Source organism: Choloepus didactylus, chromosome 10 (assembly GCF_015220235.1).
Source record: "Choloepus didactylus isolate mChoDid1 chromosome 10, mChoDid1.pri, whole genome shotgun sequence".
In the NCBI taxonomy this organism is placed as follows: Eukaryota; Metazoa; Chordata; class Mammalia; order Pilosa; family Megalonychidae; genus Choloepus; species Choloepus didactylus.
In genome coordinates this window covers 129,510,923-129,537,816 of record NC_051316.1, presented here as the reverse complement: position 1 = coordinate 129,537,816, position 26,894 = coordinate 129,510,923, and the positions used below count along the sequence as shown (strand labels likewise).

Sequence of the window (26,894 nt, the reverse complement as noted above, 5' to 3'; positions counted from 1 at the left end):
AGCACAGGTGATGCCTTCCGGGCGTTTCTGTGGGTTGGGAAGGTGACGTCCCCCCCATTGTGTGAGCCAGCCTACCTGGCATTCCCCCCTGCCCCTCAAGCCGCGCCCTGCAATGCCTGTCTGCTGACTGGTCAATGTTTTGGTTGAAGAAGATGAAGCTCTGACAGTGTTAGTGGCAGCAGATGGTTTCTGCGGAGAAGGTGGGAACATCAACCAGAGCTAGAGAACAAGACTGCACAGGGACTCCATGAGGTGTGTCTGTGCACAGGCCCCTGGAACTGACCGGGGACCCTTGGCGGTGACCACACATTGGTTTTGGCTACCCCACCCTGCTGGGAGGCTGCAAGCACACACCCGCTCTCTCAGGGCAAAACAGGCCTTTGGTGCCTGGCGTTCTGCATAACATCAGCCCTCCAGAACATCCTGTCACCCCAGAGATTGACCACCTGCCACCCAGAAAGACGGCCTGACTGCAGCTCCAGCTCACGCCACGCCCTGGCCGCCTCCGTGAGGGACGGCGTCTCCATCCAGGCCGTCTCAACTTGCCCATCCCCGGGGCATTACTGGGCCGAGCCCCTGCGTAACTGGATCAGCACTGGGGAAATTGGATCAGGATGCACAGCTCGCTGCCCCCCTTCTCACCGCGTCCATGTCAGTGGCCCCGGGCCATGAAGCTCTGCTCGCTTCCCAAGTGCCGTCTCTGAAAAGCAGATGGCCAGCTTTGGGCCTGATTGAATTTGTGTCTATGGATGTGATGCATTTGATTGTTGCTGGAGGGAGGGCTGCCTGGTCTAATAGCTAATTTGCCCATCAACGAGATTTAAACCAACTTACCTGTAAGAAACTATTTGTTTCGTGGAGGCTGCACCATCGTCAGTGGGCAGTAGGACAGCCGGCGGCTGCAAGTCCTTATTGATCAAGGCCTTTTGAATTTAAGACTGATTTCCATCAGGAAGCCCCAACGTCCTTTACCCCACAGTCCCACTTCTAGAAATGTATCCCACAGAATCACAGGCCCCCACCCCCAAGGACAGAAAACTCCACAAATATTCATTGCACCCTTGCCGATACTAGTTAAAAACAAACAACCAACCTGGATATTTCCCAGTGGGGCTGCTGGTTAAATAAATCAAGCACTGCCCTGCAGCTGTATGGGTGATGTTCAATATATGTTCAAAGTATAATTGGAAAGGCCAGAGGCAAAAGTGTGTGCTGTATCCATTTAAAAAAACAAGTGAAAAGAAATTCCGACAGACTAAGCACTGAGCTGTGAATGGGATTATTTTTTGAGGATGGGACCCTGGGGCCTTTCACCTTCTCTTTCATATATTGCAGCCACATAGGCGCGTTTATGTTCTAAAGCGGAGCTGCCCCTTTTCTCAGAAACAGGTGCTGTTCTCTGCACTTGCTAGGCGCTCCGGGACCCCCGCAGCCCCCGTGAGGGAGGGTCTGCTCCGACCCCTCTGAGGGGAGGAAAGGAGGGGCAGAGAAGTCGGGGAGCAGGCCCAAGGTGGTCCTGCGGGCTGGGGTTCGGCTCCAGTGAGTGTGCTGTGAGCGCTGTCCCTCAGCCTCCAAGTACTGAAAGCGACTGTGAGTTTAGCAATCAGGAGACAAGAAACCCTACATAGAAAACTAAAATCGCAGTGAGAGCCCCAAACCAAATTTTCTTCTCTGGTAATCTTTGAGGCAGCGGGTAGGTGCCTTTGGAGAGAGGGGCAGGAGATGATTTGGGGGTATCCCGGAAAAATAAGGGACCCAAATGCCACTCTCACACATAACATCACTGCCATCTCCCAGTAAGTGGCCTGAACCTCGGAGACGGTGGAGACAGGTAGAAAGTGAGGGGAGGAAGGGAGGGGTTAATGAGAGAGTGGTGCCTGGGGGACTCCCCCCACCCACAGTCTGTTTCTCGGTTCAGAGGTGGACCCTTGGGGCAGGAGGGTTTCAGAGCCAAGAGGAGAGGGTGGGGTCTAGAGGAGAGGGTGGAGCCTAGAGGAGAGGGTGGAGCCTAGAGGAGAGGGAGGAGCCTAGAGGAGAGGGTAGAGCCAAGAGGAGAGGGTGGAGCCTAGAGGAGAGGCCACCAGGAGAAGGCCCGCCAACCCACAGAGACAGAAGGGCCATCCCAGGGGAGGGGTGAGCATGGCACCTTGAGAATAAAGACTGCCAAGTGCCACGCTCTCCAGGAACCCCATTCACTCAGACTGCCCAGGAGCCATGACAGCCGGGGAGGAGCAGAAGACACCCTAACCGCGGCCTCTTCCAAAGCTCCAGCAGCCCAGGCCATGGGGTCCCCAGGGAAGGGGCTCTGGGGAAGGAATTCAGGGCTCCAGTCCCCTTCTCCACCAGCCAAGCCTGGTCCCCAAACAAGCACTGGCAACCCCTCACAATCCCAAGGAGCATCCCAGGGCTCATCAGTTTTCCATTCTGGTCAGTTCACACGGAGGGGGCAGCCCAGGGCTGTTCTTCCTGCCGTATCCACGGGCCATGGGGCTCAGAGAGAGGGATGCTTTGCTGTGGTCACTTAGCTGGTCAGTGCTGCAGGCAGGACCGGAAGGCAGGTCTCACAACTCACTGTTTGGTGCCCCCACCCCACCGCCCATACCCGGCTGCTGCTCTGTGCACCCGCGTCCACGGAGAGCCTGGGCTGGGCAGGTGACAGGACAGGGCACGGCACCCCTCAGCGCCCTCTTCCCCAGGAGCTGCCGCTGCTCAGTTCCTCTCCAGAGGGTGTTGCTTTAAAGACCAGCACCATGGTCACATCTGAAGCAGGATTTCCCGATTCCCCTTCTGAACTTCCCAACTTCTGACTTTCCTTTCTGTCTCCTCTTTTTCCCATTAGGGTTTCAAGAGTCAGAACATTCTAGATGCCCTGCTCTTACCTCTGATGCAGCCAAGAAGGGTTGAGGGCAGTAGGGATGTTCAAGAACCAGCATCTGTACCTTCCAGTGGGCCCCTGATGCCTGCCACTTGGTGCCAGCTTAGAAGCCACTGCAGGGACCCAACGGGCGATGCTGCCAACAGTCGTCTCTGGGAATCCATGAATGAATCAGTGAATGAATGAATGAGTGGATGAATGAATGAATGAATGATGGCCTTATCCTCTGGGATGTGCTCTCCCACGGGGGATTTCAACTCTACGGAAGGATTAGGTAGGAGGGGGCGCTTCTTAAACCTTCACATCCCTCCAAGGCCACCCCCCCCGTGGACCAAGCTCTGAGCAAGGGAGGGATTTGAAGTGAGCTGCGGGGACCCGCCTGGCACAGCACCTTCCTTTCGCCCCCGGAGGCAGCCCCCAACTGGTCCCGTGGGAGCCGCGTTTGCAAAGTGCAAAGTGCAAAGTGCGTCTGCAGCCTGGTCTGCTGGTTTCCCTGATCCCAGGAGGTCCCCAGGAGCACGGGTCCCAGGCCCAGGCGAGTCTGTCCTGCAGCCGAGCCTGGGACGTGATTCCCTGGATCCCTGGGTCTGGCTCGGCCCAGCGTTGCCCCCCAACACTGCAGGGGGCGGGGCGGAGAGCACAGAGGTGAGGGTGCGTCACTGCTCCGCAAGGCCGACAGCGTCAACCCGGGAGCGAGGGGCTTATTAAAACACCGAAATTGGCTCCAAACGAGGTCAGCCGCCGTGCGCCGGGAGCAGAGCCAGGCCGCTGAGCCCACGAGCTGGGCTTGGTCCTGACGGGGCGGCTGTGACACCCGAGGGCCCACCCTGACCCGCCCCAGCCTGCCCCTGCAGGGCGCCTCGCAGGAAACGGGGACGCAGAGCCAGCCTGGGAGGGCTGGAGGGGGCCAGGGTGCTGGGGGGAGAAGCCCTCATTTCCCTTCCTGCCCCTCGGCCACCCCAAGGACTGGACTTGAGCCCATGGGCACCCTCCCGAGAGAGCACCTGGGGCCGGCAGCCATCTCTCCAACGTGGGCCAGGACAGCAGGACATGTGAGTGCTGATTCCTTGTTTTTAAAATCCATTTGCAAGGTGCAGCACAGTGCATGGGACCCCGCGAGTGGGTCGGCCCCCTCCCACCCACCTGGCCAGGGGTCCTCGGCAGCTTTGGCCCGTGGTTGCATTTCTGCTGGAGCCCGTGGAATTTTCCCCATGGTTTGCCTTCCCCTCCAGCTGGGAGCTTGTGCTTGGGATCCACGAGCGACTGGCTGGGTGACCCCAGGTGCATCACTTCACCCGTGAGCCTTCATCTCCTCCCACATAAAATGGGGGTCATTGCAGACCCCTGCACCTGAGGTCAGTGGGATTAATGAAGCCAATTTGCATCTCCTGTAACTACAAGTGCTGGAGTGTTACCATCACCATTATTATTGAAATCAGCTCATCCGTTTTTCTCTGCAGGAGAGTTCGGCCGGCCTCCCGGCTTTCTTCCGAGCTGGAGGAGGAGGATGGGTTTTGAATCCTGTTAAAAATAACAGGTGTTTCTTGAGCATCACAATGCGTTCCCGCCTCTGCGCTCAGAGCAGCCGCTATCCGTTCCCACCCCCAAGGGCAGCTCGGGTCCCCGGGTCCCTGCTCCGGGCCTCACGGCCTCTCCCTCCCACCAGGGGATCAGCTCCCTCCACCCACAGGGGGCAGAGGCCTCGGGCTGGATGGCGCTTCTCCACGTGCCAGCCGGGCACTCAGCGGGCAGAGCGGCACTTGAACCCAGATTCTCGCCCCTGGGAGGTGCAGGACGAGGAGCCCCTGCCCGGAGAAAGAGATGGGGCGGGTGACACCAGCTCCTGGACAGGGCCTTCTCCAGAGCAGGGCAGATGTGGGGCCCAGTAATCACCTGCTCATCACCACCCGCTGGCTGGGCTGTCACGGGAGCTGGGGATGGGGTGCCGCAGAGGCCGTTTGCATCACCCAGGGTGGCTGCCTGCTCCTGACCCTGCAGGGAGCGCCAGGCCTGCAGCCTCATGGTGAGAGCTGAGGGTGCTCCAGATGCCTTCTTGGGGAGTGGGGAGCTGATGAGGGGAGAAGAGATGAGCCAGGAGCAGGACAGGGTGCCCAGGTAAGGGGTGGGTGTGCCGCCAGACCCAGAGACAAGGCCTTGGAGCAGTCGGGGTCCCATGTGGGGCTCCCAGGCAGGCTCCTCCCTCACCTGGGCTGTCCCCTGTTGGCAACTTGGGGCTTCAGGGTGGCTCCTGTAGCCTGGGAGCCCCTCCACCTGCCAGCCATGGAAGAGCTGTCCTCCCGGGTTCTCCTGAAGAGCACCCTCCCTCCAGGAAGCTTCCCTGCTGGCCCAGGCCACGGGGCCTCCCGAGCTCCGAGTGCCCCAGCGGACCCAGCGTCCGGCCGCTCGCAGCTCGTGGCCTGCCTGGTGGCCAGTTACGTGTCCATCTCCTCCCCAAGCCCGGAGGCTGGGTCTGCGGCCTCACTCCCTCACCTGTTCACGCACCACGAATGCAATCATTCATTCAACAGCCTGTTCTCGTTGGCTCCGTGCCAGCCCCATGCTGGCGACAGTGGCCCAGGGTGAATGCGACAAGCGGTCCCTGCCGCCCCCAGCCCCCAGCACTCGCGGTCACTTCATCGCCATCCACTGCACGACGTGCTCTGTGGCCGATAGATAGCCAAGCAGTGTGTGTACTCGGCTCTCGCCTGCCAGGGCCTGTGGCTGAGGGGTGGCTGGTGCCCCCTGTGGGCTGCCACTGGGGAGGGCCGGTGGCTTCTTTTGTCTGTCTGTCCTTTGCAGGATGGCAGGACCACTGGACACCCCCGCCAGGCCCAGGGAAGGGCTGGAGATTTCCCACGTCACCTTCACACACAGATAGCTCCTTCTTCTCAGGATCAGAGTTCAGCGGAAAACCTGCGTCCCACCTCAACACCCAGGGCCGGCCGCTGTGGGGACGTCCGAGGACCCCAGGGTGGTGTTGACCATGACACCAACACCTGTCTACATTTGGGGTCTTGCCTCTCCAAGGAGGAGGGGAGCAGGGGGAGTTAAAAGAAAGGAGAGGAGAAAAGGAGGGAGGAAGAGAGAGAAGGAGGGAGAGAAGGAGAGAGGGCAGTGCACCTTATAGCCCCTACACACATGCCCTGCGTGCACCTCACAGCACCCCCAGCCCGGCGTGCATCTCACAGCCCCCCACCCCTGCCCAGCAACGCGCCCATGCAGTCTGCCCCCCATAACAATGCGCCCACGCCTTCTGGAGCAGCCTTGGCCGCCAGCTGGAGCCCGCAGGGAAATAGAAGGAGACAAAAGTGGGGAACAGCAGGCCGCAGAGAGAGTGTCTAAACAAAGGCCTATTTGGGGATTGTCTTTTATTTTTAGCCTGAGTGTGTCCGGCCTCCAGTCTCGGCCCACGGCCCCCAGGCCCATACCCCTCGGTCCCCTCTACATAACCCCTCCAGGGCCTCAGGCTCCCTGTGAATGGGGGGCTTCAGGGTGGTCCCCTCTACAGTCAGCGGGGGCTCCACAGAGGAGGGGGCCACCGTCCGAGGTGCTGACGAGGGACGACAGCAGCCGGGTCTGGCTCGCCTCCCCCGGGATGTCCAGGCCTCATTAGGCCAATTAGGGCGCGTGGGAGGGCGGCAAAGCGCTTGGCCCGGGGCGCGGGCTGCCAGGAGGTCAGGGGACAATTGAATTCCCCACCAGACAAATGTAATTACCGGGGCGGCGGGACCCCTCCCCTGTGGGAGCCCAGTGGCATAAAGGGCCCGGCCGCGGCCCAGCCGCCCAGCCATGCAGGCCCCCAGCCGCCGGCGGAGGTGGCCCGGCCTCCCCAGCCCCAGTGCGCGCGAGGCGGCCTCCATGTACGGCACGGCGGTGGCCGTCCTGCTGGTCATCCTGGTGGCCGCGCTGCAGGGCTCAGCCCCCTCCGCCGACCCCTTCCCCTACCACATCCCCCTGGACCCCGAGGGCACCCTGCAGCTCTCCTGGAACGTCAGCTACGCCCAGGAGCTCGTCCACTTCCAGCTGCTGGCCCGCCAGCCCGGGGCCGGAGTCCTCTTCGGGATGTCCGACCGTGGCGAGCTGGAGAACGCCGACCTCGTCGTGCTCTGGACCGACGGGGACAGGGCCTACTTCGGGGTAAGGCTCTCCCCTCGCGGCTCTCCCACCCGGGCCCCCACCCACCTCCCCCAGCCTCACTCCACCCTCGCCCTCACCCAGCAAAAGGAAGTTTTCCTACTGTTCTCTGGGGTTTTGAGGGGGCTTAGGATGACCCTAACCTGCGCAAGGCTCGTTCTCACTGCGAGGATGCTGGTCAGATGGCAATGGGGGTCCCTCCTCCCCAATCCTTTCTGCACCTCCAAACACATGTAATGACCCCGGGATCCAGCACACCCCAGAAACCTGGAAGCACACACACGTCACACCCACACCACATCCCCACTGCCGCCCACCGAGAGAGCAGAGGCTCATATGCGCGCGCACACACACACGCACACACACTAGCAGCCGCCCACTCCCACCCACGAGAGCAGATGCTCACACACACACACACCCATGGTCCCCACTTGCACACACAGCGCCATCGCCACATCGCCAGCACCCCACACCCACCAGTGTGTGCTTCGTGGTTGTGTGTGGCCGAGCAGGACACATCGCACTCTCCCCACCCAGGGAGCAGCACACACAGGCCTTCCACCTACACCTGCGGGTGAACCTAAAGGTGCAGACACCCCCAGGTGTGGAAGGAACCCCACTCCGGGGATCGGAGCCCAGGCCAGTTCACCCGGCTCGTCACTCCCTTCCTACAAATTTTCCTCCGAGGGGGAGATGCCCCTTCCAGCTAGAGGCTGGAGGGAGGACCCAGGGAGGGGGAGCCTCTGCCCCACCCCAGGAACCACGGCCCAGCCTCCTCCTGCGGCTTCTGGCAACCCCACCCCACTCCCGGAGGATCAGGCCGGTCTAAAGTCGGGGTCACATCCCTTGGCCTCAAGGCATGAGTCTATGCAGGCTAAGCGGGGCCCTGGCTGAGCGCTGAGCTCAGAGTGGAGGAGGGTGAGTCTGCCCTGGGCAGCCAGCACTGGGCCTCAGTTTCCTCAACTGCAGAGTGGGGGTGGCCACCCCCCTCCACCTTTCGGGGCGGCCGTGCATCCTCCCCAGCTAATGGGGCTGATATTTCTGGAGCCGGCCGTGCCCCACCCAGTTCCCACAGCAACTCTGGGAAGCAGTGGGGGGCTCTGGGGCTGGGCAAACGGAGCCATAACCTGGGGGCCGCCCCTGTTCCTGGCTGTCAGCCGTCCCCAGAGGAGGGGTGAGTCCCCTTCCCTCCCAGTGGGGGGCTCTGTGCCAGCCCTGGCACAGGAGGGTCCCCAAATCTGCGTGTCCGTTCCTTTTCAAACAGCTTTTCCGCCCCCTGGCTACTGCAGGAGCCGAGGGTACAGCGCCTTCCCGCTCGCGGCCAGATTAATTTGCACGACAAATTCCTATGAAAACAAATGCCAGCCTTGGTTTTCCTCCCTTAGCAATATGTTCAGCAAATACATTCTCGATTTCCAGCTGAAATAGCACCAGCTAACTTTCTGCCTATGTTTAAAATTAGTCCTTCTGTGAACCAGCAGCGGCCCCCAGCTGGGTTTCCAGGGTGCCACTTTCCCCTGGGGAAAATTTTGTGAAATCTTCTGTAGGTTTCTTTTTTTCTCAAGGAAATGCAGAAAATGTGTTTAGGCCTGGATGGAGTGTTTTTAAAAAGATAATAATTATAAAGCACCTTAAGGGAAAAGGTCTGAGATGTTCCTGAAGGAAAACTGGTTTTCTAGAAGGCCTCTTTGCACCCCCACCCCACCCCTTAGCGCTTATCCGTCCGTGCCCTCCTCTTCAGGATGTAATCCTCAAGGCAGTGCTCACTGTCAAGGTCACACCTGGGCAAGGTCGGCCCTGGGCAGGGGGCACAGCCTTACACCTTACCCAAGCCCGGCCCCGTCTCGACTTCTCCCATTTCCGAGATTTCACGAGCTGCCGCTGCCCTTCCCGTTGGGGACGTGAGCAGTATCTGTCTGAGGCCCCTGTTCCAGTCGTGGTGAAATGCTAGACACCTTCCAGCAGCTCCTTGACAGCACAGAGTCCTGGGTCCCACCCAGGGCAGCCGGTGCAGCTGGTGGACGAGGGTGCCGGCTCGAGGCCGCAGAGCGAGCCAGCAGAGATCAGAGCTCAACTCGGCTGCCTCCCAGCAGAGCAGACCCAGAGAGCAGGGGCGAGCCCCCAACCCTGGTACAGAGCCCCAGACCTGCAGGGAGTGAGGCCAAGCCAGTCCCCGGCCCAGCTGGGCACCCCCTTCGTGCCACACGGCGCCTGCCCGACACGCGGCACCTCTGTGTTCAGAGCCTGCTCTTGACCTGCAGGACGCCTGGAGTGACCAGAAGGGGCAGCTCCACCTCGACCCCCAGCAGGACTACCAGCTGCTGCAGGCACAGAAGACCCCGGAAGGCCTGTACCTGCTCTTCAAGAGGCCCTTTGCAACCTGCGACCCCAAGGATTACTTCATTGAGGTGGGCTGTGGCCCCACATGCTTAAGAGAGGGTGGGCTGGTGTAGACCACTCTTGAATCCTGGGGCGGTGTCCCCCTTCCTGTCCCTGGGAAGTCTGGGGCTTGGGGTTAGGTCAGTTGTACACAGAGAAAAAGCCAAGGAGGTGCAAACCTGCAGGCAGCTGGGTGGGGACCGGTCAGTTTGGGAAGGACCAGTTCTTTGTCAACCAAATGTGGTTTATAGACACAGGCTGTGCCCCAGAGCGAGGGATCACAGTGATCTGATGCCTTGATTTGTCCTTCCTCCTCCTCCCCCACGTCTTCTGGTGAAACTCTGGAGGACTGGCGTCACGGCTGGCCCTGTGGCCAGCGGGCTGTGAGGCCTCTGGGTCTCAGTCTGCCCATCTGTGCAATGGGGAAGGGAAAGCACATGCCCTTAAGGCCTGCCTGGCTCTGTCGGGGTGTTCATGGCTACAACACACCCCAAAGCCCTTCTTGCGCTGCTCCAAAACCCCCAACTAGGGAAAAACAGCCCACCTTGCTCTTGAAGACAAAATCCTTTTAAATTCCTAGCACACGTTCTCATCCGTCATCCTGTGCAATCCTTGCGGTAGGTCAGGGACAGGGGATGGCAGTTTGGCAACTGAGGAAACTGAGGTCAGAGAGGGGAAGGCCTTGCCCAGGGCTCAGGGCACGCTAGTGGCCGGGCTGGAGCTGGAACAGCTCATTGGCATCTTCCCCTCCCCGTGGACGAGATGAGGGCACCCGAGTGGGTTCACCCCCAAGCATGCTGCAGGGCAAGCTGGCGCCGCGTGCTCTCGGCCCTGAGCCCGGGGGCTGGGGGTCCCCAGGTTTACGTGGCCACAGGCTCAGAGAGTAAGTTAGCAACCCACCCTGAGCTTAAACACACACGCGCATACGTTCACCGGAGCCCAGAACTCCTCGGAAGGTGTTTCCAGGCCATGTTCCCTAGATGGCTGTGTGCTCACCTCCTCTGCAGCGGGCAGGAGAGCTGGTGCCCGCCTCCCAGCCCCCTGGGTCTCTGTCTGTGGTCTCTGGCACAGCCCTGGCCGATAGAACATTCTGGGACACTGGAAGCATTCTCTGTCTTGCACTGTCCAACACCGCCCCTGGCTACTGAGCACTCAAATGTGGCTGGTGCCGTGGAGGACCTGGTGTTTTCATTTGGAAGAGCCACATGAGGCTGGGGGCGACCGTGTGGGATGGTAGAGCTCTAGGGGTTGTCTACTGACATGCCCTTCCAACTCGAGAGGCCTCAGTGGATTCTTTCAGATCCTATGTGGCCACTGACGCCTCCGGCTGGCTGCTGGTCTGGCCTGAGGGGCTGACCCACGTCGCTAGGTGAATGGATGAGAAGTGCTTGTCTTTATTGAGAAAGACAAAAACGTGTGCCATGCCTGGTTCAAAGAGTGATACTGGGGGTGGTTGGCCTGGGGTTGAACCCAGTCCCTTCCACACTGAGCTTCGAAGACCTCCCCATTGGCTGAGACAAGGGCCAGGCATGTGGGCTAGCGCCTCGTGTGTCCTCTGATGACCCTGTGGGGGCCCGGGCGGGCGAGTGACAGGGCTCTGTCTTCAGGACGGCACTGTCCACCTGGTGTACGGGCTTCTGGAGGAGCCATTCCCGTCGCTGGAGGCCATCAACACGTCCAGCCTGCGCACAGGGCTGCAGAGGGTGCAGCTGCTGAAGCCCAACATCTCCGTCCCCACCCTGCCCTCAGACCTGCACACCCTGGAGATCCGCGCTCCCGACGTCCTGATCCCCGGCCAGGAGACCACGTACTGGTGCTACATCACCGAGCTTCCGGAAGAATTCCCACGTCACCACATCGTCATGGTATGGGAAGGGGTTGGGGGTGGGACTGGGGCCCAGGTCCTTGTCCCAGCTCTGCCTCCACCCAGGGCTAGACGTCTCAGGTCAAGAGCCTGGGGCACAGGCCGTGGTCTTGGTCGACCAGATGTCTTACTGACGGTGTTAGACACTGGCTTTCTTGTCTGTTCTCTGGACCTCTGCCCCCATAGATGACCCCACCTCCAGGGATGCTGTGCTCCCAGCTCCCCATCTGGACACAGCTACTGATGCCTCCAAGTGGCTGTCAGGTCACCTCCTCCACTTAAGCAAAACTGGCTCGACTCAGAACTCAACTGCTCTGGGACACCCACCCAGGGATGTTATGTGTGGCAACCACAGCCAGCCTTTGCTGGATGGTGACTATTGGCTTGTCCACTCGTTGCCACATAGAGCCCAGGATCAGTCACCTGGCATGCCCAAAGTCACCCAGCAGGAAGGGGCGGGGGGCACTTACAGCCACCCCTGGCCCCTCTGAGCGCACGGCCCGCCCTCTGGGCTGCTCTGCCTTCCTGGTGGAGCTTCAGGGCCTTGATGGCCATGCCCAGCCCCTGCAAGTTCACACGAGGACAGCTGCCTTCTGGTCCTGCCTTATCTGGAAATGGCCTGTCCAGCTCTGGAGCTCTCCACAGCTTTCTGGCAGATTCCGCCCACTCCCCAGTTGGCAGCTCAACTCTCAAATCCCTGATCCCCAGGAGCACCCCTGAAAGTCGCTTTGCTCAAACCTCTCATTTTGCAGACGGTTCGGCTGAGGCCCCTGGGAGGGGAGTGGAGCTGGTGGGGGTGGAGCAGGGTGGGCGGAAGGGGCGGGCGTCAGCCCCCCAGGCTCACGGGGTCACCCCCTGCAGTACGAGCCCATCGTCACCGAGGGCAACGAGGCCCTGGTGCACCACATGGAGGTCTTCCAGTGCGCGGCCGAGTTCGAGAGCTTTCCACACTTCAGCGGGCCCTGCGACTCCAAGATGAAGCCGAGCCGCCTCAATTACTGCCGCCACGTGCTGGCCGCCTGGGCCCTGGGCGCCAAGGTGCGTGCCCCCACCCCACCCTGGCACTGCCTCCCGGGGCCCCCGCGGCCTCTGGGGCCCCACCTCGCCATGCTGGTTTCCCCAGCTGCTCCCCAAGCAACCCCTCCATTTGCCTACCCGTCGTCTGAAATCCCACCACTCCTTTGGGCCATGAGGACACAGTGCAGCCTCTGTCGTTTCCCTATAGAAATGCAAACAGCCCACAAGCTTCTGTATCTCGTGGGTATCGATTCCTTCGGCTAGCTTCCCATCCATCCAGGGCAGTGGGGGCAGGGGGGTTGGGGACTTGGGGGTAAGGCTTGGCACTCCCCAACTGCTATACCTGTCTCCACATGAAGGTCCGTGTGGAGTGGTAATGAGCTGCTGCCAGCAGGGAGAGCCTTGCTCTAGTTCGGCCGCCCCACCCACGCGCCCACGGCATCTCGGGGCGCACAAGTGGGGTGCGTTTGCCCCGACCCCTTTCCAGGGACCCCTCTCATACATACCTGCCTGTCTGGCTGGGCCCTCGGCTCCCAAAGCCTGACGCCCCTCCTTCCCCTCTGTCCTGCAGGCCTTTTACTACCCAGAGGAAGCTGGCCTTGCTTTTGGGGGTGCCGGCTCCTCCAGATATCTCCGCCTGGAGGTGCACTACCACAATCCTCTGAAGATACAAGGTAGGGGAGCCCTGAGGGGGGCTTTTCTAGGCCCGGCCTCTGTTCCTTCCTTCAGCAAACCCTTGTGCTGGGCTATGTTGGTGCCTGCGTCTGCTCAACACATCCCAGCCTGCAGGGGCTTGGCCTCCGTGTCAGGGAACCCCATCGGCCCCAGGTGCCCCTCCTGCGTGCCTTGCTCACTCTCCATCCTCCTTGACGATGGTGAGCTCCCCAAGGGCGGCGCCGTGTCGGGCTTGCTTGCCACTGCCTCCCCAGCACCGGCCACACCCCACAGACACCAGCCATGCAGCACTGTCCCAGCGGCCACCCACCCGGCATGAGGCCAGGCCACAGTTGTTTGCACCCCCATTTGACAGATGATGAAATTAAGGCCCAGAGGTGAAGAGAGTTCACCAAGGCTACAAAGTGAGTCGGGGTTCAAGGCCAGGATGTCTGGCTCTGCTCCGTCCTTTGACCTCCGCCTTGCAGCCTTGCGATGGCTGAGCCTGAACTTGGAAGTGGGAAGGCTGGCCTGATACCCAATCCCTTAGAAGTTGGATCAGTCGGAGCCGGTGCAGCCTGCCCCACCTCCCACGTCACTGTGCCAGCCAGAGTAGGAAGGTTCTAGGGGGTGTCCCAGCAATTCAAGGGCTGTGGAGGGAGGCCTTGCCAGGAGTGTGCCCCAGGAAGTCCAACTTCTGTTCCCCATCCCAGACCACCTGTCCCTCCCTGGCAGGGCCCCCAGCACCCACATGCTGCAGCTCTGCCCTCCCCAGAGCAGGCCGGGCTGGGACAGGGGCTGGGCAGGAAGGCAGTCATTCCAGAGCCAGCAGGGGCCCTGCACAGAGCCCACCGGACTCCCCTCTCTGATGTTTGTGCTCCTACTGTGAGCAAGTGCTGCCCCCAGGGCTGTCCCCAGGGAAGGGGAGTCCCTGGCTCAATCTGGGTGTATCTGGTTGTGAACTTCCCTTGCATCTCAAAGCACATTACAACACAGCGAGTGTGTGCATCGAGTGAGAGGAGCGTGTGTGTGGGATGCACCTCCACCCCGCTTCTACGTGCGTCAGGGGTGGCAGATAAGCTTTGCTCCCAGGGTCCCTCTAACCACCCGTCAGCACTGGCATGGGGTGCCCTATTGGAAAGGAATCTGAGGCTGCCCTGGGCCCAGCAGGGTGGTGTGGTGATGGATTGTCAATGTCTGCCCTGGGCCCCAGAGGCAGGGTTGTGCAGTGGTAGATTGGTGATGTCTGTCCTGGGCCCTGGAGGCAGGGTGGTGCTGTGATGGATTGGCGATGTCTGCCCTGAGCCCAGCAGGGTGGTGTGGTGGTGCATGTGTGGTGGTAGATTGGCGATGCCTGCCCTGGGCACAGCAAGGTGGTGCAGTGATGGATTGGTGATGTCTGCCCTGGGTCCTGGAGGCAGGGTGTTGCAGTGGTGGATGTGTGGTGGTAGACTAGTGATGCCTGCCCTGGGCACAGCAAGGTGGTGCAGTGATAGATTGGTGATGTCTGCCCTGGGCCTGGAGGCAGGGTGGTGCAGTGGTGGATGTGTGGTGGTAGATTGGCGATGCCTGCCCTGGGCACAGCAAGGTGGTGTGGTGGTGGATTGGTGATGTCTGCCCTGGGCCCCGGAGGCAGAGTGGTGTGGTGGTGGATTGGTGCCATCTGCCCTGGCCCCAGAGGCAAGGCCCATGTCTGGTCAGTGCTGAACAAGGTGGTGACCCCTCTCCCCAGCCGGCCTGGCCCCCAATGCTAGGAAGGCCTGCCCACCTCCAACAGGCCAGGAGACAGAGGCGCCGCATCATTTGGGGGTCAGGGCCCACCCCTGGTTCCCTGGATGGTGCTAAGCATCTGAGAAATGCTTATGAAGGGTTTGAGTTTTCTGAGGCTCAGAGGACAACCTCAACACCAGCACGGCACATCTGTGTCCTCGAGCTTTTGGAAGGGGGACAAGACACACTGAGAGGTACAGACACATAGGAAGGGAGCAGGGCCTTAGGAGAGAGACACAAAGACACAGGCCAAGTGTCAGGATGTGTCGAAGAAGGGGAGTCCACAGGGCGTGAGGTGGCATGGCGGTGGCATTCGAAACGGGCCTCGGAGGGTGGGGAGGAACTTCGTGAGGTTAGCTGCCAAGTGCAGCTTCCGGGTAGAACAGCCCGTGCAAAGACACGGAGCTGGGAGAGGGCAGGTGGTCCGTCTTGGCTGCAGCGTAGAGGATGGGAAGCGGGGCTGGGGGCAGAGAGCCAGGCTGCTGGATCACCCTGTGCTTGAAAGTGGCACAACCAGAGCCGGTAGTCAGAATGACAAGGCCAGTCAACACTGTATCAGCAACTAAAGATACTTTCCTCTCTCTGTTACACCAGCACCTCCCACCATATACAGTCAGTGGCACCTTCCCCTCACTTTCTCTTTTAATGACACTTTTTATCTGCATAAATGGGGGCAGAAATAGCCTGATAGATAAAAATATCAGCTCCAGGTTGGCTGCACGACCCTGGGCGAGAGATGGTGCCTTCTGCCCGTTTCCTCACCTCCTACAGCAGCTGCAAGGCTGGAGAAACTCATGCTTATAAAACCCCCAGCTTGATGCAGGCCGGGACATAATTTTTCCCCTGGCTGCATAAGTAATATTTTCTGCCACTGATGGAATTATCTGATCCCCGCACAGAGAAACGTATAAGTCAGCTTGGGCCTCAGTGTGATGTGGGATTTATTGCTCATTTAAAACCTGAAAGCAAATGGATTTTTTGAAAACTCCGTAAGCATCAGGGAAGTCTGTCTCTTCCTCATTATCTGGCTATATTTATGGATCCTTTGCCAAATATACGGACGTTCCTGTCACTTCAGATTTCTTGAGATGGGCTGCTTTTCTATAAATATCGAGATTCTGCAATTATTTCATTATTTAATCCCCATCCAAATTTAAACCAATTGCCTCTCCTTTTTTATTATTATCCTCTGATGTAACCAGCCCAGAGATGCAGAAGCTGTTTGAGTTTGGACGTTGTTAGGGAGTTGGGGGTAGGAGGGTGGAAGGCAGAAGATAAGGTGGGGTGCTCTTGGCTTTACTTAAGAACAAGCGAGCCACGGGTGTCCCCTGGAGATGCCCAGCACCCCAGTGAACCAGTCCTGGGCCTCACCCCAGCTTGGCCCCCTCCCAGGGTCTTCAGCTCTGGGTCTGAGCCTCGGTTTGCCCAGCTGTAAAATGGGGTGATGACGCTGCACAGAATTTCTGTGAAGGTGGTAGGTTCCATTTGAACAATTTTGGCATCCAGGGCAGATGTGATGATCTGCACCTCCCTTTTTGTGTTGCTTGCTTTATTGAAAAGGACAAACATGTATACTGTAGGAAAAATGGAAAGAGCAGAAAGCCTCATGGAAGATAAAACTCAGCCCAGCTCCCAGCTCCCAGCTCCCCATCCTCAGGCAAGTGCTGTCCATCAGGCCAGAGCGTTGGGGCAACTTTTTCTGTACGTGTTCATTTCTTTCTTGTGACTGGAATTTTTTATCTGAGTCTTTTCACATCATCTTTATCAATCACTTGTCCATGTGGACTAAAACGCCTTGCAGATTTCACGTCACTGGCAGCCGAGGCCCTTCCCCACGTGGAATTCAAGGTGGGAGCCCCTTCCCGCGACCCGGGCCAGGGCTGTCCATCTCCCATCCCTGCTGCACGCTCCCAGGGGCGGGGTTGTGTCTGCCCAGGGCTCCGCTCAGTACTGTGGGACTGAGCCCTAGCGGTGGCCTTGCGGGCAGGGCAGGGCTGAGAGGGCTCTCTGGAGCCCTGAGGATGGTGGGGGTGCTCCTGCACACCCCGATCTCTGGGTCTAGGACCATCAGCTTTGCATGACTGCTGGGAGGCCTGACTGAGGAGCTGGGTGGACCAAGTAGCCAACTGCAAGAACCGGCCACTGTGGCCACATCAGGGGGCACACGCAGTCTCCCCCATAAGCAGGAGACCCGACTTTGCCTTCAAAGAGGCCCTAATGGACCCATCCAGCCCCCTGACTGTGAGCTGAGGCCCAGAGGGGCACAGCAGCTCCTTCAAGAGCCCCTGGCGCCTGTTGACCAAGCGGGACCTGGGCCACAGGCCTGGGACTAAAGCCCTTCCCACGTGGCCTGTCTGTGAGGCCAGCTCGGGAGACGGATGCACCAGGGCGGCCACCATCCTGCAGGACAGTGACCAAAGCAGAAGAGGGAAGCCATGAAAAGGATGCACAATCTGTGAGCTCTGCCCACCTCGGCCTGAGCCTCACTCACGAGGGGTCCCTCAGGGTCTTTTCCAGCTTGGGTTTCCGTGCAGTGGGAAGAAAGACCTTAAAGCAGTCTGAAGGCAGAACCCAAGGGGCCCACGGGTCCCCACATCTTCACAGGGATCTGTCCCCCACCCGACAACACGTTTTCAGCCACCCACCTTTCTCCAGTCTTCCCAAAGTGGTCACCTCAGTTGTGTAAGTCCCGCAGCTCCTTCCCTATGCGGGTCCTGCGGGCAGGCAGGCCGCTCTCAGGGGGCTGCCATGTGGGGGCCAGGGCAGGCCCCGCTCACTCCGCCGTCCTCCCGCAGGCCGCCGTGACTCCTCGGGCATCCGCCTGTTCTACACGGCCACGCTGCGGCCCCATGACGCGGCCATCATGGAGCTGGGCCTGGTGTACACGCCGGTGATGGCCATCCCCCCACGGGAGCCAGCCTTCGTCCTCACCGGCTACTGCACGGCCAAGTGCACCCGGCTGGTGAGTGGGGCCGGGGCGGGTGGGGGCCCCAAATCCAGGCTGTGGGGGGCGGCTTTTGGCGCCAGCACTTTCCTTCTGGCAAGAATTGTGGCACCCGTCCATCCCCGCTGCACACACACCTGCTCGTCCACGCGCTGCACTACAAACTATGCTCTAACTACCTGAGTAACACGTCACTACCTGCACCGCTAAAAACGCAGGTGTGCTTCCTCCAGAGGGCGTGCCCCCGACCGCAGAGCCCCTGCCCACCTCCCCAGAGAGCAGGTACTGGTTGTCTTGTGTCCTTCCAGACTTTTCTCCCATCTGTGCCTCCTGTCCTTCAGGTGATGGAAGTACGTAGTTTGGGGGGGTGGCGGGGGCGGTGTTTAAACAAATGAATAGTGCATGCTTGTCCCGTGACTCACCTTTTACAACTGCACAGGATTCCACAGGATGAGTTTTTATACACACTTAACCAGAGCTGGGCAAGAGGGCGCCAAGCAGGGTGCCAAGGGTGGGTGAAAACATACGGACTCCTGCTCTCCCGCCAGGCAAGTACAGGCCAGCATGTAGGCTCTGCAGCCAAGCGGGGGCTCCGCTCCAGGGTGAGGGGTGAGTGGCTCCAACAGTCTGCACCCAGGCACCCACCTGACGTACCCTGGGCCTGGCCGCACTGACCTGTCCCCTCCTGCTGGGAATTTGGGTGGTCATCTGCTTCACGGCAACAGAAAGACGTCTGCAGGGAAGGTCTTGCATGAGCCTCCTTGCACCTGTGGGAAAACAGCTTTATTGGGTAGATTCTAGAAGTGAAATTGCTGTGCAAAAAGGACATGCCCTTTCATTTTCATATCTAATGTGAATATTAGTATCTAATCATCACAATAGTCACATGTGGTACAAGAGGGTGCCCCGTCCCCAAGACTCACCAACCCATCCTCTTACTGATATCTTAAACATCTTCCCAATCATTTGTGAGAAAAATATTTCCACGTTGTTAGTTTACTTGCAAAGCCTGCGGGTCTTTTCATCTGTTTTCTGTGAAACTCATATGCTTTTTCTGGTTTTTCTGTGGTGTGTGTCTTTCTATTATTGACTTCTAGGAGTTCTTTTTATATTACGGGTGCTATCTCATAGCCTTAGGCGTGTGCCTTTACTTCTCGCAATGACCTGCTGGGTGAGGGCTACTCCCCACCCCACAGAGGGGAAACTGAGGCCCCACAAGGCCCGGAGCTGGCAGCTGCAGACTGGGGACCCCAACACGGGTCCGTCCGACTTCCGAGCCTGGGCCCGCAACCGCGGTGGCTCTGCGATGAGGTTTACGACTAGTTTCTCTTTCGAGTGAACTGACTGATGGGGGACCCCACGTCCGCGGTGACGTGAGGGGGCAGAGCCGCTGTGGACAGCTCAGGGGGCACTGAGTAGCACAGAAGCAGCTCAGGTTCTGTTTTGGAGAGCAGGGCAGCACGCATTTTCAGGAAACTGTCCATCTAAAAGAAATTAATACTGGGTCAGGGAAAACTTCCCTTTTCTGGAACGTTCCCTCACGCCCTGAGTGCGACGGCCACGTTGGCGGCTGTGAAGCGAGGGTCTCGGTGACAGGAATGCCTGCCCGGGCTGCCTCGCAGATGACGCGAGGTTGAAATGAGACCTGTTCCCTGCACGGTCTGTCGTCCCCTGGACGTGAGCTCCTGGACCACGTGGGCTGTGGCTGCTCGACTGGGTAGCCATGTGCTGGGCCCCAGGGGCCGGCCGGAAGGTGCTGCTGGGTGGAGGAGAGATGAATGGATCTGGCAGCAGGGGATCAAGTGTGACTGAGGCCCGGGAGGCCAGGCCAGGGGCTGCGGCTCGGGGAGCTGACCCTGCCTCTCCCCCCAGGCCCTGCCGCCCGCAGGCATCCACATCTTCGCCTCGCAGCTCCACACGCACCTGACAGGCAGGCAGGTGGTCACGGTGCTTGTCCGGGACGGCCGGGAGAGGGAGGTCGTGAACCGGGACAGCCACTACAGCCCACACTTCCAGGTAGGTGACCCAGGCCTTGGTCTTGCAACTGATTTCTAGTCTTTCTACGTTACAGAAGTTAGTGCACTGTGGTGTGTGCTGGTTACCCCCCACATACGGCCTTTACTTCTCGCTGCGACCTGCTGGGCAAGGGCTACTCCCCATCCCACAGAGGGGAAACTGAGGCCCCATGAGGCCCGGACCTGGCAGCTGCAGACCCCAACACGGGTCCGTCCAACTTCTGAGCCTGGGCCCGCGACAGCGTGTGGCACTGTGACGAGGTTTATGACGAGTTTCTCTTTCGAGTGAACTGATTGTGGCGGCCTCCTTGAACGTCCCCATCTTCAGAGCATTAGGCAACTTTCCCTGGAGGCTGAAGCGAGCAGGGGCCCCGAGCCTGCCCAGTACACACTGTCTCGCAGCAAATCGGCTCCAGCAGCTGGGACACAGGGGGCCCACAGGCTGCCAGAAACTGCCCCCCTTGTTGTCTGATCTAAAGGTGGACACTGGCTCGTGGATTTGGGGGACCCACACTTCTTGGATAACCACTGGCTCTAATGCTTTCCTGGCCAGAGGCCACCCCAGGCTTCCAGCCGAGCAGATGGGACAGAACTCAGAGTCCCAGGAGGGTCAGGGGTACCCCGGCTTTGGGGAGGAAAGAGGGAGACAAAGCTGAAGATTGGTTCTGAAATCTCCTCTTCCCCCCCCACCCCCGACACCCCAGGAGATCCGCATGTTGAAGAAAGTTGTGTCCGTCCGTCCGGTGAGTGCCAGGACAGAGTGCTCCAGGTGGGGATCCCCTGGGGAGGCAGGGGCTGGGGGAGCACCCGCCCCAGGAGAGAGAGAGGGTGAGCACGGGGCAGAGTGGGGAAGGGGCTTTGCACAGGCCTTTTGGAACCCAGCCGTGCAGGGCAGGGGGCTGGCGTGAGACCCGTGACACACAGGGTGCGTCCTCTCGCCTAAGCTGAACCACGTGCCAGAGAGCTTTGAGAGAGAGAGATGGGGGCATCAGCACCCCAACTCTGCAGAGAGGAAAACCAGGCTCGGGTGGGGACTTTCCCAAGGCCCCCCACCCCCAGCCATGGGTCACTGGGTTACAGCAGCCAGGGGGTAAAAGCCCCAGGACACCCAGATGGTGGCGCACATGGGGTGGAGGGTGGGGCTGCTGTGGGGTCCTCAGGAGTGGAAGGACCCCTGAGGCACCCCGATACCTGAGGCACCCTGACACTCAGGATCGGAGTATGCTGGGGACTCGGGGGCAGGTGCTAACAGGCGTCTGTTGGTTCCAGGGAGACGTGCTCATAACTTCCTGCACATACAACACACGGGACAGGGAGCAGGCCACCGTGGTGAGTCAGCTCCCGTCCCCCTGCCACTGCCCAGGGGCACGGGCGGGTGGGACTGGGTGGGACTGGGGCGGGATCCCAAGAGGGCAAGGGAACTCTTCCTGCACCAGTAGCACCTGGGAACCTTTTGGAAATGCAAATTCCCAGGCTCCACCCAGACTTACTGAATCTGAACTCTGGGTGGTGAACCCATCAGTCTGAGTTTCAGCAAGCTCTCCAGGTTATGTTGATGTCTGCTCAAGTTTGAGAACCAAGGTATTTAAGGCAGGTTCTCCAGAAAAAGAGAACCAACAGGATGGATATATATATATATATAGAGAGAGAGAGAGAGAGAGAGATTTATTATAAGGAATTGGCTGACACGACTGTGCGGGCTAGCAAGTCTGAACTCCATAATGCAGGCTGCAATCTGGAAACTCCAATAAATGTGATGCTAAAGTCCTTCCTCCTAATTCCCCAGGGGAAGCCAGCTGGTTGGAAATTCCAGCAAGAGGCAGGGCTGAAACTGAGTCCAAATTCCTCTTCTGATCTTTGAAATCCTAAATTCTGGCTTTTAAGACCTCCAACTGATTGGATGAGGAGACTCACCACATTGTGAGGACAAGCTCTTTTGTTGATTGTAGATGCAATTGACTGGTTGTAGATGCAATCCCATCTTGAAATACCCTCACATTAATAGGCAGGCCAGTGCTTGACCAAACAACTGGACACCATCACTGAGCCAAGATGACACTGAAATTAAACATCACTCATGGCAAAAATATTTATCAGCACCTGTGTGCCTGGCCCTGTGCTGGGGGCTGTCAACCAGCCATGGGTATGAGAGTTGATCTTGGCTCCGTGGACCTCAAACTCAACCAGGGGAGACAGGCCTACAATACCTGCTACAAGGGACAAACAGATTATGATAAAAATTAAAAACCAGGTGGAGGACCATGGGCAGGAGCAGGGCCAGGAAAGCCCTCGCCACAGAAGCGACCATCAGATTGAGGGCAGACTAGGGGTGAAGTTGGCGAGGTGTAGGGGGTGGGGAAGGTGGGAGAGGGCTCCAGGCTGAGAGGAGGTGTGCCAGGGCCCTGGAGAGCCATGGGAGCGTGGCATCACGTGGAGAGGGGGAGACAGGTGAGGAGGGGGCTTGCCGAGCTTTGCCAGGCCTTTTGCTGTGCCGTAAAGCAGCGAAGGCCCTTCTTCACACCGACACTCCCGGCAGGCAAACACAGTCCTTGGGACCCCACACTTTAGAGCTGGGTTCCTGCAGCAAAACGGGGTGGCCTGGGGCCGTGGCACTGGCTGCCCACTCTCCTCACCTCTGCCAGCGAGGCTCATTCTCTTCAGCCGCGCCCCCTGGGAGGCAAGCGCTCCTCTCCTGTAAAAGGGGGGCTGGCCAGGGGCCAGATGCCGTGGCAGGGGGGGCTCGACGAACCCCACCCTGCCCCCTGCCGCATGATGACAAAGCCGTTGGGTTGCCCAGGGAGCCTCTGGTCACCGTCTCCTCTTCTGGAACCCCCGTTCCTCTCAGAGCCAAGTTCCAGAAAGGCCCGGCAGCTGCTGCCAGGTTCAGAGTGGGAAGGGAGATCAGGGAGATCTCCCCAGCCGTCCTCGGCCCCCAGACCCCCGTCAGGAGGCTGCTCCACTCAGGGTCTGTCGCTGACTCCCGGGAAACCACAGGGCTTGTCCCTATGGTTTCTCTGGGACTCAGTTTCTGTATCCATAAAATGGGCACAACCATGTCCCATCCCCTTGGGCTGGTTTGTCTTTCTCTGTGACTTTCCATGCCCCCAGCTGTGCATGTATCGGAGGACTTGTTTACTGTCTGGCTCTCCTGGCGAGGACCTGAGTCCAGGGACAGGGATATTGGCTTTTTCACTGCTCTGTTCCTGGACCATGAATGGATGATGAATACAAGGAACAAAGAGAAAGACGAGAGCCCCTGAGAGGACGTGCCCCCTCGTGGTGGGCATCCTGCCCACCAAGCAGGAGGCTTAGAATAGATTGGTGCTGTATCCGTGATGGAGGCCTGAGGTCGAGGGGCTGGCAGTGCCACGCCTCCCGCTCCAAGCCTGTGGGGAGGCTCGTTCCTTCCTCTTTTAGCCCCTGGTGTTTGCCCTCTGCCCCAGGAGCCCCTTGGCTTGTGGCCGCACCACTCTAGTTGCCGCTTCCTTCCCAGCTGTCAGCTCTGTGCCTCGGTGTGAGTCCCAATTTCCTCTCCTCTCTCTTGCAAGGACACCAGGTCATCGGATTTAGGCCCCACCCCATGCCAGGAGGTCATCATCCTAACTTACTGTCAGCCACAAAGCCTCGATTCCCAGACAGGGCCCCATTCACAAGCACTGTGGGTGGGGCATTTCCGAGCCCTTTTAGGAAGATGCAGCTCAGGAGGTGCCTTCTCCATCCTGCAGGGGGGCTTCGGGATCCTGGAGGAGATGTGCGTCAACTACGTGCACTACTACCCCCAGACGCAGCTGGAGCTCTGCAAGAGCGCCGTGGACCCTGGCTTCCTGCAGAAGTACTTCCACCTCGTGAATAGGTGAGGGCCTCCGGAGGGGGCTGGTGTGGGCTTCTGCCCCCAGGGATGGCGGGGGAGCCCCCAGCATGGAAGCCCTCCAGACCCTGTTAGGTGGCTGGAGGAAGGTGAGGGATCGAGGCAGATAGCAAGCTCGCCCCGTTCCCCGTCGAGGTGCCTGTGGCAGGCATCACTAATCAATCCCTGCATGTGTTGCCTGGAGAGCCTGGACTTGGCCTGAGAAGGCTCCTCGGCCCAGCCCTCTGAGCAGACATCACCGATTGGAGGTGACACAGACGAAGCCTATAGCCATGTTGGCCAGAAGGCTACACCAAGACGGCCTCAAGGAGGGCCATGGAGGCAGCGGGCTGGAGAGGAGGTGGCCTGAGGCCCCTGCCCTGTCTGCAGGGAGGCGTCCCCCATGCCTGCTGGCCGCCCGCCCCACCCTGTGCCGCCTTCATGATGAGCTGTTTCTCCTCCCCGCCAGGTTCAACAGTGAGGACGTCTGCACCTGCCCGCAGGCCTCAGTCACACAGCAGTTTGCATCTGTGCCCTGGAACTCGTTCAACCGCGACGTGCTCAGGGCCCTGTACGGCTTCGCCCCCATCTCCATGCACTGCAACAAGTCCTCGGCCGTGCGCTTTCAGGTGCGCCCTCCTGGCGGGGGCGGGGGCGGCGGGGGCAGGTGGTGGGGCCATGCTGGATGGAGGGCCGGCCCACCCTCGGTGAAGCCGCACCCCATTCCGGCGCCCACTGGCAAGTCCTGCGGGCTGCCCACCCCTCCGAGCCCAGGCAGCGCCAAGCCCCATGGAGGACCCACCTCCAAGAAGCTGGCGAGAAACACTCCCAGGAAACAATCAGAGTAAACGACCAGGTGGTGGCAGACAGGCCCAGCCAGCCAGCCAGCCATGCGGAGGGAGAGTGGGACGGTGCCACCGCGGGAAGGTGGCTGGCTGCTCTCCCCTGGGCCACGGCACCACCGGGGCCTGGTGTTGGCTCCCCAGCAATGTCTGTGGAGTGAGCAGAGTGCCAAGCAACCTCCCCCAGAGACTAAAAATAAAGTGCTGGGGTGGGGAAGGCGAGAAACCAAACCTTCTGAGCGGCAGGCCGCTTCCCCCCCTCCCTTGGCTGAGCCCGCCTGGGCTGCAGAGGCATTTAATTTACTCCCCAGCCGAGCTGCCTGCCAGGAGACGGGTGTGCATGCCCAATCCGCCACCTGGGACCCCGCAGCCTGGAGATCCAGCCAGCTGATCTCTCCTGGAAGCACCGGGGAGCCAGATTAATTGTGAAATCAAACATTTCCAGCACCAAGGGGTGGGCCACGCTGGGGGCTGTCTGCGCAGCACGGCACGTGCAGACGTCTGCTGTGGTTGAAAACTTGGCACTCGGCACGGCCCGGTCGGGAAAGACGGCCAGGAGGCCGGCGTCCGTGCCCAGCGGCTCCCATGCTGTGGTTCAGTGAATGACTGAACTGAGGGGTGGGCCAGGGAGTAGAGGGAGGCCAGATGACCCCCAGGAGCTGATACTGAGGTGGGGGTCCCACAGGAGAAGTGACGTGGGCGAAGGCACGTGCAGCCATGGGCTGGGGTCGCCGTGACAAAGCACCGCTAGCTGGGGGGCTTGAAGCAGCAGAAATGCATTGTCTCGCAGTTCTGGAGGCCAGTTCAAAACCAAGGTCTCCATGGGGCCAGGCTCCCCTGAAACTGGGGGGAGCCTCCGTCCTGGCCTTGCCTGGCACCTGGTGGCTGGCAGCAATGCCCAGTGCTCCTAGCTCGTGGCCACACCGCCCCGTTGTCACGCGGTCTTTTTCAGCGTGTCCTTCCCATTCTTCTCATAGGGACACCAGTCATACTGGATTTAGGGCCCACCCTAATCCGGTTTGGCCTCACCTTAACTTGATGACCTCTACGAAGACTTCATTCCCAAGTACAGCCCCATTCCAGGTGTCGGGATCGGACGGGAACACAGCTCCTGGGGTACACAATTCAACCCACGATAGAGTGGGTTCAGTCTGAGACAAGGAGGGTTTGAGAGCAAGAACTCAAGAGGTTGTTGGGAGAGTGGCTGGGAGGTGGTGCCTCAGCTTACCACCTGGTCGTTCCTTGCAGGGTGAGTGGAGTCTGCAGCCCTTGCCCGAGATCATCTCCACACTGCAAGAGCCCGCCCCGCGGTGCCCAGCCAGCCGGGGCCAGAGCCCTGCGGGCCCCGCTGTGGTCAGCATCGGCAGGGGCAAAGGCTGACTTGCCCCCCCCTCCTCGCCCCTCCCTCCCTGCGCTGCCCCACCCCTCCCTCTGTGAAGACCCCCCCGGAACAGCTCTGTGTCTCCAGGAGGAAGGGGCCCAACCAAGGCCCCACCTGAGCCATGGCCCAGCCCAGCCCCCTCCCCAGGCTCTGAGACCCCAGCATGGCTGAGAGGGTCCCAGGAGTTCCCTGGTGACCTTTGTGCCCAGGAGAGGGCTAATGCCTTGTCCACGACCCATCGACACGGTGGGAGAACCGTCCAGCGTCCATTGCCCCAAAAGCCCTCTCCATGCCTGACCCCCCTGGTCCTCCGCCCTACCCACCCGCCGGGCTACCCCAGGCAGCCCCTGCCCCGCCCGGGGGGATCTGTGTTGGTGTTCAAGGGGTGCGGGTGTTATTTAAACATTTCCCCATGGAGCGGCTCGTGCATCACCGTGGGCGTCTTCCCTGCCAACAGAGGCAGGACAGGGCATTTAGCTAGTTAGAGATCTGCCTGGGGAAATTGCTCCATTGCAGCGTAAACAGATATTTTCGCCCACCTAAAGGGAAACCCTAACAACAACTATCACCACTGCAGAAAGACAAGACAGCAAGAAGATGGCAACAGTCCCAGTGAGGAGCTGGGTGCCAGCCCCATGGGGTGGAGGGCTTATCACCCCCAGGCTGCTTCTCCCTATGGAGTAACCAGGAGGGAGCAGACCAGGCCCTGGAGCCAGACCTGCGCAAAAAGCCCAGTTCAGCCACTTAGTGGAGGTGTGACATGGTCCTCCCTGACCCTCAGTTTCCTCTTCTGTAAAATGGGACAAAAGCTTTAAGGGTTGATGAGACTATAAAGCTCCCACACGGTGCCCAGCCACCACTCCCATGAGAGAGTTTTTCCATGCCAAGCCCTCTGCCCCATGGTGGAGCTGAAACAGGCCTCCTGCCTTCCTGCATCCAAGCTGCCTCCCATTTAAGGGCAAGTGCAGCTCTTTTGGTGGATCCTGCTCTGTTCAGCCATTTCAGCAAAATGCTGCACAACTCCACAAGAGGGAGGGTGACGGATGGTGCCTTCAAGCCCTCCTCCTCATCCCCCCCAACAGACATCAGTTACATGCTGCATCTCCTTTTGCGAGGCACTTCATCATGGGGCCCAGGATGCTCCGCCTGGCCACTTTATAAATCACGGCTTC

The 26,894-nt window shown here is 59.8% G+C and overlaps 1 protein-coding gene across 1 annotated transcript; it reads left to right on the top strand.

The window, feature by feature from the left end:
• Positions 1–6,563: 6,563 nt before the first annotated feature.
• On the top strand, positions 6,564–25,721 carry DBH (dopamine beta-hydroxylase). Its single transcript, XM_037797386.1, has 12 exons — positions 6,564–7,012; positions 9,271–9,417; positions 10,996–11,253; positions 12,114–12,290; positions 12,841–12,943; positions 17,489–17,655; positions 19,510–19,653; positions 20,357–20,395; positions 20,922–20,981; positions 23,378–23,505; positions 23,969–24,128; positions 25,590–25,721. The coding sequence occupies exons 1-12, from the start codon at positions 6,665–6,667 to the stop codon at positions 25,719–25,721; spliced, it is 1,863 nt and encodes a 620-aa protein (XP_037653314.1). The 5' UTR covers positions 6,564–6,664.
• Positions 25,722–26,894: the final 1,173 nt, after the last annotated feature.

What these genes read in the sequence shown, in the direction of transcription:
- DBH (XM_037797386.1), top strand. Translation starts at nt 6,665, where the DNA reads ATGCAGGCCCCCAGCCGCCGGCGGAGGTGGCCCGGCCTCCCCAGCCCC. An exon ending in CAATCCTCTGAAGATACAAG is followed by an intron (nt 12,944 to 17,488) that starts GTAGGGGAGCCC and finishes GTCCTCCCGCAG; the next exon opens with GCCGCCGTGACTCCTCGGGC. An exon ending in CCTCGGCCGTGCGCTTTCAG is followed by an intron (nt 24,129 to 25,589) that starts GTGCGCCCTCCT and finishes CGTTCCTTGCAG; the next exon opens with GGTGAGTGGAGTCTGCAGCC.